Here is a 16,319-nt window from a genome sequence, read left to right on the forward strand (position 1 = left end):
ATATATATATATATATATATATATATGGACCTTGTTAGGTCCTATCACCTGCAACTGCAGCTCCTGTTCTTATCTTTCTTGTGCTCTGGTATATTCATCAATAAGTAAATAGGGTTTTATGGAATTTGAAAGGGCATGTCATTTTTAAGATGTCTTCATGAGCAGTATCTTAAGTGTGTGAAAGATGAATCTCTATAGTGGTATTCCTCTTTTTCATCAGTTCTCTCATGGTTTAATTTTTTTTTTCCAGATCAGGTTTCACCGTTGCTGAAATTGAACCAATGGGAGTCTTTCAATTTTCTCCTAGTTCAAGAAATATCATAGTGTCAGAGGATACACAGATGATCAGATTACATGTACAAAGACTGTTTGGGTTCCACGGGGATCTTATTGAAGTTTCCTATCAGACAACTGCAGGAAGGGCAAAGCCCCTGGAAGACTTTGAGCCTGTTCAGAATGGGGGGCTGCTTTTCCAAAAATTCCATGCTGAGGTTGATTTTGAAATAACTATTATTGATGATGAGCTTCCTGAGATAGAAGAAACTTTTTACATTAATCTAACTTCAGTAGAAATTAAAGGATTACAAAAATTTGATGCTAATCGGAGACCTCGTCTGAATCTAGATTTCAGTGTGGCAGTGATCACAATATTGGATAATGATGACCTGGCAGGAATGGATGTTTCTTTCCCCAAGACAACTGTGGCTATAGCAACGGACACAGCTCTTCCTCTAAAAACTGACTCCTCTACCACACACCCTGACACAACCAAGATAACTGCCATTCCACAGCCAGCCGAAGTGGTTGCCATTGTTACTGAGGCGACCGGTACGTCTGCTATGTCTGAGAAGCCTGATGTGCTCACTGTAACTGCAGATGTTTCCCTTCATGGAACATTTAGTCTTGGGCCATCTGTTGTTTATGTCGAAGAAGAAATGAAGAATGGCACATTTAACGCTGCAGAAGTTCTTGTCCGAAGAACTGGTGGGTCTACTGGCGATGTCAGTATAACAGTTAAGACTTTTGGTGAAAGATCTGCTCAGAAGGAACCAAATGCATTGCCCTTTCCTGACATCCATGGGATTTCCAACCTAACATGGGCAACTGAAGAAGAAGATTTTGAAGAGCAAACTCTTATCCTTACATTTGTAGATGGAGAAAGAGAACGTAAAGTATTTGTTCAAATTTTGGATGATGATGAGCCTGAGGGACAAGAATTCTTCTACGTGTTTCTCACAGACCCACAAGGGGGAGCACAGATTGTGAAGGGAAGGGATGACAGTGGGTTTGCCGCTTTTGCCATGATCATTATTGCAGGTATATATTTGGAGTGATGGAGTTAAAAATGTACTTTTGTGATACAGAATTTGTAATAAGACCATTCTGTCCTTAATTTAAGAAGGTGAATTACTTGACTCACCCATAGTGAATCATTAAAATTTTGTTTTCCTATGGCATGAACCCATAATATAAACTCATGATGTTGTTCTGAGGTGCCAGGCTAGAGTTTAATGGACTGTAAATGTCGCTTAGCTCAGAGCCAGCTAAACAATTAAACAATTTATAAATCTGTACTTTCACAATAAAGGGAAAACCTTAAAAATACTTAAGTTCATGTACTTCTTCTGAAATATATTTAATCACCCAAACATGATTGGCTGTCCTGTTTTGAAACCTCATTTTGAATTTCCCAACCACTTTCATTAATCTATCCCAGAGTCTAAGATTTCATTGTCAGAAAATTCTTTATATCTGTTGGGAAATATATTAAAACTGTTTCCTTTTGTTCTGCTTTTGAACCAGTGCAGTTTATATAAGTTTTGTACTATTGGGGAGGTGTGTGCATATATAGAGTTCCTCATGCATGTTATAAAATTTTTTGGTGATAATTTGCAGTTTTCCTCTGAAATCATACTATATTTCTTTAAGTGGCTTAGCTCAGCTTGTCAGTACCTTACTGTAATTATTGACAAGGCTGTCTCATGATTCTTACCTACTCCACTCTTTCATACAAACAGTTATGAGTTTTACACAGTGTTTTAGAGTTTCAGATAACACTATAGTAAAACATAGTAAAAAAAAAATTAAAAGTTATGAAGCCTATATTTTGACCCAGCTCAACCATTAATTGAGGAATTAATAAATCATTTAGTGTTTATGCTTTGTTTTTTATAAAAGGAAATATTTAGAATAAACATGTTTATGATCCCCTTTTAGGATTTGGTGCTTCCTAGGATTTTATTTATTTTAGCCATTCAGTTATAATTCAGTCATAATTTTACAATCGTGTAACTTTTATACCCAGCATCATCTCATTTATGCTACCCTGCAAATTTACACCAATTAGAGCTGTCATTTATTCCTATTCCTTCAGTTTATTGAATATTGTAAAGTCAAATTCTGTTCTCCAAATTACTTACTGATTTTGATTCACATTAGCTTAATGCCATCTATATATGTCTATTAAAATTGTTTTGGCACTCAAGAGCCTCCTCCCCCATTCCATGAAATAGATATTTTATTACATTTATTTGAATAAGACCAGAGCTGACAAAGTATTTAGCAGTTAGTTTGACAGAGGCACAGACCAATCACAATGGTTGCTGGAGGCTTTTTGCTGTCTCAAACATTACCGCATTAGTTACTGGATCACAGGGAGATCTCATACTGGTTAGGGTGGTGACAGAGGGTTCTCTGGGGGCTTAAGACAGCAGCTGTATTCCAACTGGAATGGAAGTGCTCCTCAGTCAGTTTGGCATACCAACGCATACCAATATGGCATGCTGATACTATATCAATATGGCATACCAGTGCCTACCCATGCATCAGCTCTGAGCCTAACTCACCAGGCAAATTCCCATTTATCAGCTCTGAGCCTAACTTACCAGTCACTCAGTTGAGCCTCGATGAAGTTCTCTAATGAGAACTTCCCTACCTAACACATGGCATCATACATACTTGGCAAATGATTGGCTCCTCTTAGTGTTACATGATGTAATTCACCAACACTTTTGCATGTCATGTACCCTAAGTTCCCTTACTCTGTCTGTGAATGTTCCTATCATTTTCTCCTCACCTGGCTTTTTAAAAAAATTATTTTATTTTATTTTATTTTTTTGGCTGCATTGGGTCTTCGTTGCTGTGGGCTTTCTCTAGTTGTGGCGAGCAGGGGCTACTCTTCATTGCGGTGCATGGGCTTCTCATTGAGGTGACTTCTCTTGTTGCAGAGCACGGGCTCTAGGCGTGTGGGCTTCAGTAGTTGCGGTGCATGGGCTCAGTAGTTGTGGTGTGTGGGCTCAGTAGTTGTGGCACACTGGCTTAGTTGCTCCACGGCATGTGGGATCTTCCTGGGCCAGGGATCTAGCCTGTGTCCCTTGCATTGGCAGGCGGACTTTTAACCACTGTGCCACCAGGGAAGTCCCTCCTCACCTGGACTTTTATTTTAACATAGTATTTCTGTTTTAACTATATCATTAATTTTACTGATTCATCTTATTTTTATTCGTCTTACCTTTAATCTTCATAATCACATTTAGATTTTAGAACAAACTTTCAAGATAAATCAGGGGAAAATAGTTTATTTTGTTTTGTTTTTGATCATTGGCACATTAGAAGTTTTGATTCATCTTACTAGAAATTTGACATCAACTTTATTATTGTAGATGTGGCAAGGGAAGTATTATACTCATTAGAACCATGCTAGTTGCTATTGCATTGAAAAAGAAAATGAAGGTTCTGCTTGTGGGAAGCTTATAATCTATTATTAACTGAGAGACCAAATTCCCATTAAAAGTGACAAGAAAACAGTTGCTGCTGAAGAAAAAGTTGAGGTCTGGTTCTGACGCAGGGCTAAGAAGCGATTGTAGTGATTAATTAGTGAGGATGAGGGTGGGCATCTGGCTGAGACAAAACACACATGAGGCACCAGGACAAAAGTCGTCCATCACCTCCATGTCCCTAAGCCATGGGCTCCGCATTTGCTCACACTTCAGACCTGCAAAATATGGGCTGGTAACCACCAGCTTTCCCCTTTGGGGACAGTTCAGTGGTTTTCTGTTTCCTTACAGAAGTTCTGTCTACTTGGAGTCTCAGAAGTCAGGTTTCAGGGTGAGGGGTACGAATGGTTTTTGAGGCTCATTGCTTTGGATCATTGCTTTTAGGATCACTTTGCAAAACTGAGTCACTGAGAAATAGAAAGCAGCAGGAACTGTTTACTGGTATTTCTCTCGTCTGAGAAGCTAGTTTACATTTTGGCAAGGATTTGGAGTGACTATTTCAGTGTAGTGTGGGCCCTAGGTTTGTTCCAGTTTAAACACAATTTTGTAGAATGATGGTGCCTGTAACCTCAAGAGTTGCTCAGAGGAGTTTCTTTTACTCGGAGGTTCTCAAGAGTTCCTTAATAGTTCTGTTTTTCTCTGGGGAAAATAACCAAATGTGAAACATAAATGGTCTTTCAGGTCATCTCTCTTATAGAAAAGTAAACAGTCAGATGGAGTTCATGTATTCACTAAATATTTATTAAACACTGTTCTTGGTACCAGGGATATAGCAGTAAATAAAGCAGTTGCTTCTCAGAAGAACTTATATTCTGTCAAGATGCACTGATTTTAAACAGTAGTATCAAGGACTATGAAATAAAAAGTAGAGCCTCATCAGAGAGATGAGCATGTTGTCAGTATGGGAAGCAGGATTTGATGTTTTTTTTTCCTTTTCGTCTTCTGTTCTCAAAGTGTCAGCTACCTTGATGTGATCATTTTGATTCTAGTCTGTTTTTAGTAAAGATCGTTAAATGTTGTAGCTCCCGCCCACCCCTTTCACTTTTGTATGTCTCAGTTTTATACCATCTGAGCTGGAAAGATTAGTGAAGCATTGGAGATCTTTTAAAGTCTTAAGTATATTATAATCTTCTGTTTTTCTTTTCAGGGAGTGATCTTCACAATGGCATCATAGGATTCAGTGAGGAGTCCCAGAGTGGGCTGGAGTTGAGTGAAGGAGCTGAGATGAGCAGACTGCATCTTATTGTCACAAGGCAGCCAAACAGGTATGTTTATATATATGTGGAAGATGTAACATCCTGTGTATCTAATTTGAATTCATAAAATGGTAGAGCCAGGATGAAATGTTAGTAGAAGAAGGTAGGGTGGAATTTGGCATGTCAGTGTTCAGATGCTGTAGTTCCTAATCTGTGATTTAACACACTTGGTTTATGAACATAACTTGGGGCTGCCTTAACATTTTGTACTTTATAAAGTACCATACAGATGTTAGATTATGTAAGTCATCAGTTCATTGTATTTACTATTCTCTGATCGCTCTGAATACACAACCATTTACTGTTAGGGAGACTTGGATTACCAACGTTTTGCTTGCAACTTAGTACAGTATGGTGTACATGAGTGTTCATCACATACATGCACTTGGTATGCACACATGTACATGTATTTGTATTACCTTTTCCATTTTGGGTCTGAATATTCTCTGAAAATGTAAGTCATCTCTTGCCCTTTATTTTTATAGTAACAACCATTTTGGCAGTAGTGTTTTTCCTTTAGAAGAATTCTTGTTAAAAGACAAATGAGGAACACTTACTTGAAGGCAAAGGGTCTCTATAATTTTTATTTTCATATTTCTGGTACATAGCATCAGGAATCATAGTTCAATAAATACTTAATTAGTACTGAATAAAATGTGGTTAAAGAAATGCCATGTAAACTCTGGCCTTAATTTCTTAACTGTAGTGGGGAGAATTGGTTATTTTTGACATTATCAGTGGGAGAGTAAGTGCTCTGCTTTGGATGGAGAGGTACACTCAGGCACAGTGATAACACATTCTGCATTAGCTACAGGAATAATGCACTCTGTGACTGCATTTGCATAGGTTTTGCTTTGTTCCTAGAGCCTTTGAAGATGTCAAGGTCTTTTGGCGAATCACGTTTAACAAAACAGCTGCTGTGCTCCAAAAAGATGGTGTGAACCTGATAGATGAATTTCTGTCTGTGTCAGGGACCACAATCTGTACAGCGGGTCAGACAAAGTGCTTTATCACCATTGAGCCCAAACCAGGGAAGGTAAGACACTATGAGACACAGTATTGGCAAATTCTGATTATATTTCTTTACAATTAATCATTCTAAAGCCACTTTGTTGAAACTTACACATTGCTTATGTGGAGATTCTTTGTGTCTCGCCTAGCCATAATGTCTGAATCTCTTAGATGAGCAATAGATGTCACACTTAGAATTTATTACATTATGAATTTTTGTAAATAATCTTATCACTTGTGCACTTAAGACTCACACAATGTTGTAAGTCAGTAATTAAAAAAAAGCTTGTACCTCAGTGCTAAAAAAGAAGCTCATCAGTTTTCTCTGTTCTGTTTCTTGTCACTTCCATGATTCTTCCTGGCCCACCTGCTCATTGTGTGAATGATCCCTTGAGTCATTTTCAGACAGAGTAATATCTCTGATTACTCTGAATGTTTAGTTTTTTGCTTTTATCATATTGATAGATTTGGTCACATCATGTTATATTCATAGATTTCATCCAGAATGAAAGTTCTCTCATTCTCTAGAGAGTTCAGTTCTGACCCACTGAAGAAGCACCGAGGCCATGCTTGATGAGCCTTTGGATAAATTTCTATTGGTTCATGTTGCACATGACACCCAGGAGCCAGGTGTTCCCCCCCTCTTTCTAAAGGAACCTCCATTATTCAAACAGTATCGGTCACTGATGACCTAACAGAGCTTTAGTCATTTAGTAATCATGTGTGGCTTTTTTTAATGACTATTTCATGATACTTTAATGCCTAAGGAGCACTCAGTAGTATTTGTTCTTTGTCTACTACTTAATTTATTAAACTCAAGTATTTATAAAAAAAACTAGCCATAATATTGTGAATGTTCAAAAGTGTCATGATTTCTTTGTACATGCCAAACACTTTAAACAGCAGAAAAAGCATTGCACAAATAAAATTATTTCCAAATGTATAGCCATATTTAAACTCATTCTAAATAGCAACGCTGTAGATTTAACTCTTTATTCATTTTTTCTCTACCTGTTTTTTCACTTTCTGAGAATTACTGAAACAGTTATATTGATCTTCTCTGAGATTACAGTGATACATATTTTCATACCTTCCCAGAACTGTAGTAGTTTTATTGGTTCCAGAAGAGAAAGAATAATCGTCTCAGATCACTTAAGGTTACATGCTCTTGGTTATCAAGAGCTCTCTGTTCTTTGCTAGGACCACAGGTCCTGGTGCTTGTCTGAAGCTGTTTCCAATGAGAATTGCTGGTCATCTGATTGGGGTCCATTTTATGACTTGACTTGTTAGGTCAACATGTTTTTTTTTAAGTTCATGCTGTACAAGTTAATTTTTTCAACACCATGTGTTTTCCTCAGAATGATTTTTGTTCTTTAAATTTTGCAATGCCAGCTTTAACTTAACCATTGCCCTGTCACTGTTGAACATGGAACTGGTCTATTAGTGGTATTGGAAAGATAGACCTGCCTTGTTAATATCTTGTTAATATTTAAGAAGGCAACCTAGAGGCTTTACCTCATAAGAAATGAGATAACAAATCTGTGATCTTAGTGCATCTCTGCAGTTCATCTGTTCTGTCGTATTCAGACAAACATACAATTGCATCATCTTTCAACTTCTGTGTGACCAACAGTACTCTTTAACTTCTTTTTTTTTTTTTTTTTTTTTTTTTGCGATATGTGGGCCTCTCACTGCTGTGGCCTCTCCCATTGCAGAGCACAGGCTCCGGACGCGCAGGCTCAGCGGCCATGGCTCACAGGCCCAGCTGCTCTGCGGCATGTGGGATCTTCCCAGACCGGGGCACGAACCCGTGTCCCCTGCATCGGCAGGCAGACCCTCAACCACTGCGCCACCAGGGAAGCCCACTCTTTAACTTCTTACTTGTTTTCATCTTCATTTGTATGTGTTTCACAGTTCCTAATAATTTATTCCTATTTTTGGTGCAATTCTTACTTTTTCTAGGAATAATTGTTTTATTAACATTTTTTATTAACTCTTTACTAACATACAAAGAGAAGAATGTTTATCATTCCTTAATAAATGAATATATATTTAGTAAAAGATATAACTGTCTTGATATGTTAACATTCTCCTATACATTAAACTTAATAAAGTATTAGGTACGCACTATTATACTCACATTTTTCATTTTAACCATTTTTTAATACAATAACTTTTCTCCTTTAAGTACCATTATAGATTCAAATTCAACTAATTTTAATTGCTTACTAAATGCTTTTCTTTTTGCTACTCAAATAGTCATGTCATGGACACTGAAAGATCTATTAAGCTAGTCTTTTGTCTTTTCATATTGCTTTAAAAATCTCTGGATGCTTATTTGCTTTATAGCAATAACCTGTGTTCTAGAGCCATCTTGATTTTTCCTGCTCTAAGACATCCAATCGACTGTTGTCTAAGAACTTGATTTCTTTCATCAAAAAGAGTTTCAGAGATCTGAGTGTGTGTTCTGGAGATAGGCATGACAGGTCATGGTTGACAAAGATGCTGCTGTGAGCCATCTTGGTAGTGATGGAGCTAAAAAATACGTTTTTTAAAATATTGAGTTCCCACTGATTTTTTTTTAAACTTGGGAAATTCCAAGAATTTTCTTTTTAAAAGTTTATAAGGGGCTTCCCTGGTGGCGCAGTGGTTGAGAATCTGCCTGCCAGTGCAGGGGATACGGGTTCAAGCCCTGGTCCAGGAAGATCCCACATGCCGTGGAGCAACTAAGCCTGTGCGCCACAACTACTGAGCCTGAGCTCTAGAGCCCGTGCACCACAACTGCTGAGCCCACGAGCCACAACTACTGAAGCCAGTGCGCCTAGAGCCCATGCTCTGCAACAAGAGAAGCCACCACAGTGAGAAGCCCGCGCACTGCAATGAATGGGCAACGTTAGACAAGTTGCTTAGCTTTCCTGAGCTTCCCAGACTTGGTTGAGTTAATAATAGGGCTGTTAGATTAAATGAGATAATGACTAAGAGGTTTTTTCACACGGTTCTTGGCAAGGAGTTGGCCCTTCACAAGGGAGGGTTACTATTATTCCGAATGTATGGGAACAGAGCCCAAGGTGATTCAGTGACTTGAGTAGTAGCCACATCAATCCTGGTGGCAGGGGAGTGACAAGAAAACAACACAGCAAACAGAATGCACACTTTCATCTGTAGAGTTACGCCACTGATTGATGGTGGTTTCTCCTAAAGACGCTCAACTGAAAGTTTTTCTACTCTATCATATCTCTAATTATCGTCCCTATAATTATTCAAAATTTTCATTTTCAAGTTATAAAGAATTTAAGTAACTTTCCCCAGGTCAATTACTTGGCAAAGATTAGAACTCATCTTTTGAGTTCCAGTCCATTTACCCTTTCTCTGCTGGGTATCTTACTGTTCTGTGGTTCTGTATTAGCAAAATGTATAAAGGTCATAGTTAATTAACTTAGGATGCATTTCTTAGCCCACAAAATCTGTTTAAACCAAACAGATTGTCTAAACATTTGTTGCAAATATTTTTTAAGAGTATTTAAGTAAGACATTATTTCATTATTACTTCATTTGCTTATGAGCAGGTCTGGGCCCAGGAAAAATTATTTTATACTAGTTGGGCAAAAGATCATTCTGGAATGCTGCTGCCCTAACTAGGAAAGGAACTTGAGTTCTTGTGAGGTCTCCAGTCATATTTAGGTCCAGAGAGGTTCAGATAATGATCTGTGAGTTTTGCTTTCCCAATATACTTCAGGCATATTGTTTGAATAGAGTATTTTGTTGTAAGACTGGAAGAGTCCTTTTGTCTCTTCTAATTATGTGTTGGCACCCATCTGCACACTGTTCAATTTGCATGGTTCCTTACTTAGATTATAACATATTCTTTTGACTCAAGGTAGTTATAAGTAATGTTTTAATCATCATCACAATGAGAAGAAATATTATGCTGAAAAACAAAGACAGGAGTATGTTGAAATGTAATATTGAAATCCTTAGTTAAGTGAAACTATTGTGAGTTCAAGCTCATTGGCCATTAGGGAATAATAGTTACTGAATATAGTTACCCATACTTTTCTAGTGCTTCAGTTTATTGTATTTGCCAAGTTTAGTTTCTCAAAAGCGGGAAGAGTGCATTTACCTTCATTTCAATATTTACTGAGAGTTGATCAGCAAAAGTAAAGCATAATGTATACCACAGGACAACTAAATATGCTTCTTTAGACAATAAAAAGAGATTAAGTTCACTTATTGTGCTACTAAGAAGCAACTCATTTTGAATAATACTAAAGAATTTGTTGTATTGCTTCATGACATAATGATTCTCATTAAAATGATCACAAAACAAATGATGAATAAGGTCCTTGCTGATAAATAAAAATGATGCATTATAACAAATTAGACAATGATACATGCAGTTGAAAATGCTTCAGCTTAGCTCTTGGAGTTATGCTAGGGAGCTAAAAATGCTGCTAAGATTTTTAGATTATTGTGTAAGAGCAAGTAAGTAAAAACAGGTGATTGACAGTATGCTATAGAATTGAATTCAGGCTTTGAAAAATTATTTGAGATTGTTAAGAACCGAGGTAAAACATGAGCAAACTGTAACCAACAGACTAAATGTAGATTTCTTGATACAGAATTTAGGGAAATTTTGAAAAATACATAAAGTCACTAAATTAACTCATCAATATTTGGTCATATTTATGTAAAACCCTTTAAAAATAAAACCTTATAAAGTTGAAGCTCCCTTTCACTCCTATCCCATGTTTTTTCAATTCCACACCCTGCCCTACCCCCCATTGCCACCCCTCCACCTGAGATAACTACCATCATGGTGTCTTATTTTCCTTTATACTCTTTAAATAAATATGTATCCATTAACAAAATGTAGTAAGCTTTATGTAATTTAAAATTTTACATTTATTGTAGCATGCCATACATATCATTATGCAACTTGATTTGTTACTCATTATCATGTTTTTAGACCCACCCATGTTGAAAAATATTGAAATAGTTCATTTTTTTTAACTACTAGATAACATTTCATTGTACGAATATATCTTATGTATCCTTTTGTTTATTGAAGTATGCATAGATTGCTTCCTGACATTGATTTTCTAGTAAGAAGCTCACCCAGGGAGAGTAAAGGTATTAAAGAAAGACCAAAAATAATAAATCTCATGGTAATCTAACATAAGAACTTAATTCTGTAATTATACAGAATGTATCTCTAGATGTATACTTATTTCTGTAATGTATATGAATAATACTATTTCTTAATATCAGAATTATCTTAAAATAGAAATCTATTAGTAATCATCCTTTTTTTTTTCCCTTTTATCTCATTGTCAGATACCTCAAATTGGAATGCAGTTTTTTGTGGAACTGTATGAAGTAACTGCTGGAGCAGCCATAAACAATAGTGCCAGATTTGCACAGATTAAATTATTACAGAGTGATAAACCTCCAAGTCTTGTGTATTTCTCTGTGGGTTCTCGGCTGCCGGTGGCTCATAAGAAGGCCACTCTAATCAGTCTGCAGGTGGCCAGAGACTCTGGGACAGGACTAATGATGTCTGTTAACTTCAGCACCCAGGTAAGCATGCAGTATGTATTATCATACAGTAAGGTTTTCTTCTTTAACTGTAGCATGTATAATGAAACAGAGAAGAATTGATATATTATTTTCTGAATTACCATCATAATTCACATTATGTTTATTACATTAAGCTTTATCCTTGAAACAGTTCAATTTTTTTCACTTAGATCATGTTTTAAAATGATAGTCTTTTGTCTTTGTTTATCTTTTGGAAAAGTTGATTATACAGTACAAAGCGTCTTACATAAATCTGTTCTATAAAATCTGTAGAGAGTTGAAATTTCTTCAGAATGAAACTGTATAAGACCAGAAACAAAAAGTATGGGTCTTTGTTCTGATTTTTACCTGAACTAGTTGAAAATCTTCTTTAGGACTTCAAACACTAACTGATCTTTATGTTTCTTTAAATCCATGAGTTCATGCGGTCTCACAGCCACTTTTCACATCCTTCATATTAGGTGACATCAAGTGAAAGAGAGGGAGCAGGTGCGTATCCAGGGATTCAGAAGAGTAATGCTACGAAACGCTAAGCAGCTAGAGCCTGGGTCTGGTCCACACAACATGCTATACCTTCCGAGCATTATGTTTTAAACTTTGTTTTAGGAGCAAAACTCTAACATATTAAAGCAAAAGTGTGCATCTGCTTTTCTTCAAGCATGATTGTAGAGGTTGGAGCTTGCCCACCTTAGCCCTCTCTTATTTCCCCTTGACTCATATAACTCCCCAAACCCCACAATTTGGAAACTACCATTCCGGACAGTGCTACCATTTCCCCGGTTTCAAGATTTCAAAGCTGATGACACTTTAGGCCTCAAGGTATCAAAGTTGTTTTCTGTTTTTTATACAAAGTGCTGTTTAGTATGTCTTTGGTTGTTGAGTGGCTCAAACACATAGAACATTCTGTGTATAAAATACAGCATTTGTGCAGCCAGTTTGCTGTAGCAATCATGTGAGTCAGGGATAGGAGGTTAAGACTGGAGCTGTGGGTAGTGAGCTGTCCTGGAAGCTTGCCAGGCAGAAAAGTTGTCTTTATGACAAAGTCTACAGCTTGGCAGGTGAGAAGACACTCTATATCATATGAGACTCTAGAAATAAACTCCATCCTAAATAACGTTGAAATAGTACGAACATGAAAAGTACTTTGATTCATGGAGATTTTGGCATTTTTTTCTTTTAAGCATTTAATATGGTAAGAGAAATGAGAAAAAAAAATGTGCTTCCTTCTTCTCCCATGAAATATATATCATCATATGCTCACTACTTTGTAGAGTGGAAGACTGGAAGAAGGGATAGAAAGATTTGAGGCATACTTTAGTTCACACACTCAGTTGAAAGGGGAGTTGAAAATGCCAAAATAAGAGTGTGAATGTCAATATCTCTTATCATATTTACTTATATTCTTTCTAGATTATCCACAAATGATTCCTTGCAAAATACATGCTGTCACTAGCATGTAACTCATAGCATTTTTATAACACTATAAAGATCAACATAGAGGATCTCTGGTGATGAAAATGTATCTTGACTGTATCAATGTCCATATCCTGGTTGTGATATATTATAATAATGCAAGATGTTACCAGCGAGGGATGTTGGGTAAAGGGCACAAGAGACCACTCTTTATTATTTCTTATAACTGCATGTGAATCTATAATTATCTCAAAAAGTTTAGTTTAAAAAATTAGAAATAAAAGTTTTACCTCTCTGGTATGATTTTATTTTCCTGTTGCTTCATTGCCCCTGCATTTTCTCTCTCAATGCTAGGCATATTGTTAGAAGATAAAGTCATACAATTCTAGTTTCCAGTAGCTTACAAGGATGAGAAAATAATTATGGACCAAGTTGCTATTCTGTTACAGTGATATTAATTTTGCTTTTACTTTAAACAGATTTTAATAAGGTAGGTAAAACAATAGCTGTAGCATACCTACCCTTTGGTAGGTCAGCATTCCTGGTACATAAATACTATGTGGTACATAAGTTCCTTTATATCTACATATTTGTGATCTAAAGTTAAGGGATATAAGGATTTGAGATAATGAAAATATCACTCATTCCAGTTATCTTTAAATTAAATAGGCCTATAGCTAAGCCAAATTTGAAAACCAATTCCAGATATTTCATTTGTATATATGTGTACTAGACCAAAGCCCACAAGTTCAAGAAAGAATATGCCTTTCCTTCTTATTCTCACATTGCTTATTCTATCAAAGGCTATTTCTGTATTGATTTTTGTTGTTGCTTTTAAATTGCATAGTGCTTCTTTTTTGTGTTTGTTATATGTATTTTATAAACACAAGAACATTTTGATTGTTCCATTTCCTTTAAATGTCTGAATTGTGAAATAAATTCTACCAGAAAATAGTGAACAGAATGTATATGTGCAGTTTATAGTAGTAAAATCATCACCACCTACCTTAAGAAATCCAACTTAATCAGGATCTTAAAACTAGCTGCCATGAACTCTTCTCTGATGCCATCCTGCTTTTTCCTTGCAGAATAACCTCTCCCCATCTCGCAGATAACCTCTACCCTATATTACATGATGAATTATTACCTTGTTTTTATTTATAGTTTTACCACATACCATATGCTGTTTAGGTTTACCTGTTTTGGAAATTATGCAGATGAGATTCTTCCAGTTGTATTGTCTTATGGTGCGCTTTTTTTGCTCAACAATGTTTTTGAGAAATACGTGTGCTAATGTGTATAGTTCTTTCATTTTTCCTGTTATATGGTATTCCAGTGGATAGTTTAATTTCTCCATTCTGAAGCCAATAGACTTTTGCGTTGTTTCCTTCAGCAAGGCTTTTTTTCCCTACCATTATGCTGCAGAGGCTCTTGAAAACCCTTTTTCTTCATTGATTTTTCACTTTTTGTAACACTTGGTCACTTCCTCCTTCTGGATGTGTGCTCCTCTCCTTTGGGCCTCTGGAGCACCACACTTTCCTACTCTTAGCCTTTTCTCTCTGGCAGCTCCTTCCTGTTTCCTGTGTTGGTCTTCCTGACCAATAAATATTGGGGTCCACCTGGACTTACTCTCTAGGCTAGACCATCCATACCTGTTTTCTTTAAATATCATCTATAAAATGAGAACTCCTGAATTTTTATCACTACCCTCCTCGCTGCTCTGGATCCAGACTCATATATCGGATTGCTCTTACCTGACATCTTCATTTGAATTGTCTAAAAGGCACCTCAGGCTTAATACATATAATACATAACTCTTGATTTCTCCCTTAGCGCTATTTCCTCCCAGTTTACTGCCTTTCATTCAGGCACACAGCCAGGAGCTCTCCTCGCCTCTCCATCCAGCACTGAATTAATCAGAAAGTCCTGCTGACTCTACATTCAAAATATATTCCCAGTCTGAGTACTTCTTACTCTTTCTACTTACACAACCTATAAACTACCGTTTTTTTTTTTTTTTTTTTTTTTTTTTGCAGGAACTAATGTAAAAACGTTCTCTCTCTTCTTCCTGCTTCCATCCTCATTCCCTTCTACAGCCTAACTATCCACAAGAGCCAGAATACTCATGAAAATATGAAATAAAGTGTGTCTCTCTCCTGCTGGAATCCTCCAGTGTCTTCCTGCCATACTTTGTATAATGGACATACATGATCTGACCCCTGGGCATATATGCCTCTGAATATCTTCAAATTGTTAGTAAGCTCACAATGGGAGAAATTCTGTGAGGCAGTAGTGACATTTCTTTTCTAATTCTCTTTCTTGATCTAAGGCATCCGTCTTTCCTGATCTCATCACTGTATGATGTGTATTTATCTCTCTAATTTGTTTTAGGAAATTAGAAAAAGTATAAAACCTCCCGTTTTAATAGTAACGTTGTGGCCCATCAGATTGTTTAGGAGAAATAAAATTTGTTTAGGACAAGATCAGAAGGTTTTAGTTTCACTTAAATGGTGTTGTTTAATTTCTAGGAGTTAAGGAGTGCTGAGACAACTGGTCGTACTCTCATATCTCCAGCTATTTCTGGGAAAGACTTTGTGAGAACTGAAGGCATGTTGATCTTTGAACCTGGCCAGAGAAACACCATATTGGATGTCATCCTAACACCAGAGACAGGGTCTTTAAATCCATTTCCTAAACGCTTCCAGATTGTGCTTTTTGACCCAAAAGGTGGTGCCAGAATTGATAAAGTGTATGGGACTGCTAACATCACTCTTGTCTCTGACGCGGCTTCTCAGGCCTTTTGGGGGCTTGCAGATCAGCTGCAGCAGCCCCTGGATGGTGACATTCTCAACAGGGTGCTCCACAGCATCAGTGTGAAAGTGGCAACGGAGAACACAGATGAACAGCTCAGCGCTGTGATGTATTTAATAGACAAGGTAAGAAGCCCTCGCAAATGTTAGCAGTTGCAACACTGCTTCATACGTTTTTTTTCATAGAAATTTACTTTATGTGGGGAAGTTCTTTCTAAACATAAAACAAAACCCCAAAGTCATAAAGGAAATGATTGATAAACTTGACCACATAAAGTGTAAACAAAATTTCTCTTTGCATATACCACAAGCAAAATCAAAAGACACCTAATGTTTATATATCAATTATATCTCAATAAAACTGGGGGGGGGAGTAAGAAAAAAAGCGCTAATAGGTGTGGAGAATATTTATGCAAATATATGTATAATAAGAATGTTTATTTCAGCATTACTTATAGTAACAAAAATTGGGAAAA

General features: G+C 36.7%; 1 protein-coding gene across 1 annotated transcript in view; it reads left to right on the top strand.

Moving 5' to 3' along the window:
• ADGRV1 (adhesion G protein-coupled receptor V1) overlaps positions 1-15,969 on the top strand; it is a gene marked incomplete at its 3' end in the record, with an annotated part of 235,235 nt that extends 219,266 nt beyond the window's left edge. Inside the window, exons 75-79 of the mRNA XM_007467398.1 lie at positions 251-1,317; positions 4,924-5,041; positions 5,897-6,068; positions 11,378-11,620; positions 15,562-15,969. Of these exons, the coding sequence (XP_007467460.1) occupies positions 251-1,317; positions 4,924-5,041; positions 5,897-6,068; positions 11,378-11,620; positions 15,562-15,969 (2,008 nt within the window). The remainder of the gene's footprint in view (positions 1-250; positions 1,318-4,923; positions 5,042-5,896; positions 6,069-11,377; positions 11,621-15,561) is intronic.
• Between the last annotated feature and the right edge of the window lie 350 nt (positions 15,970-16,319).

The sequence above is a fragment of the Lipotes vexillifer genome, unplaced genomic scaffold (assembly GCF_000442215.2).
Source record: "Lipotes vexillifer unplaced genomic scaffold, Lipotes_vexillifer_v1.1 scaffold1111, whole genome shotgun sequence".
In the NCBI taxonomy this organism is placed as follows: domain Eukaryota; kingdom Metazoa; phylum Chordata; class Mammalia; order Artiodactyla; family Lipotidae; genus Lipotes; species Lipotes vexillifer.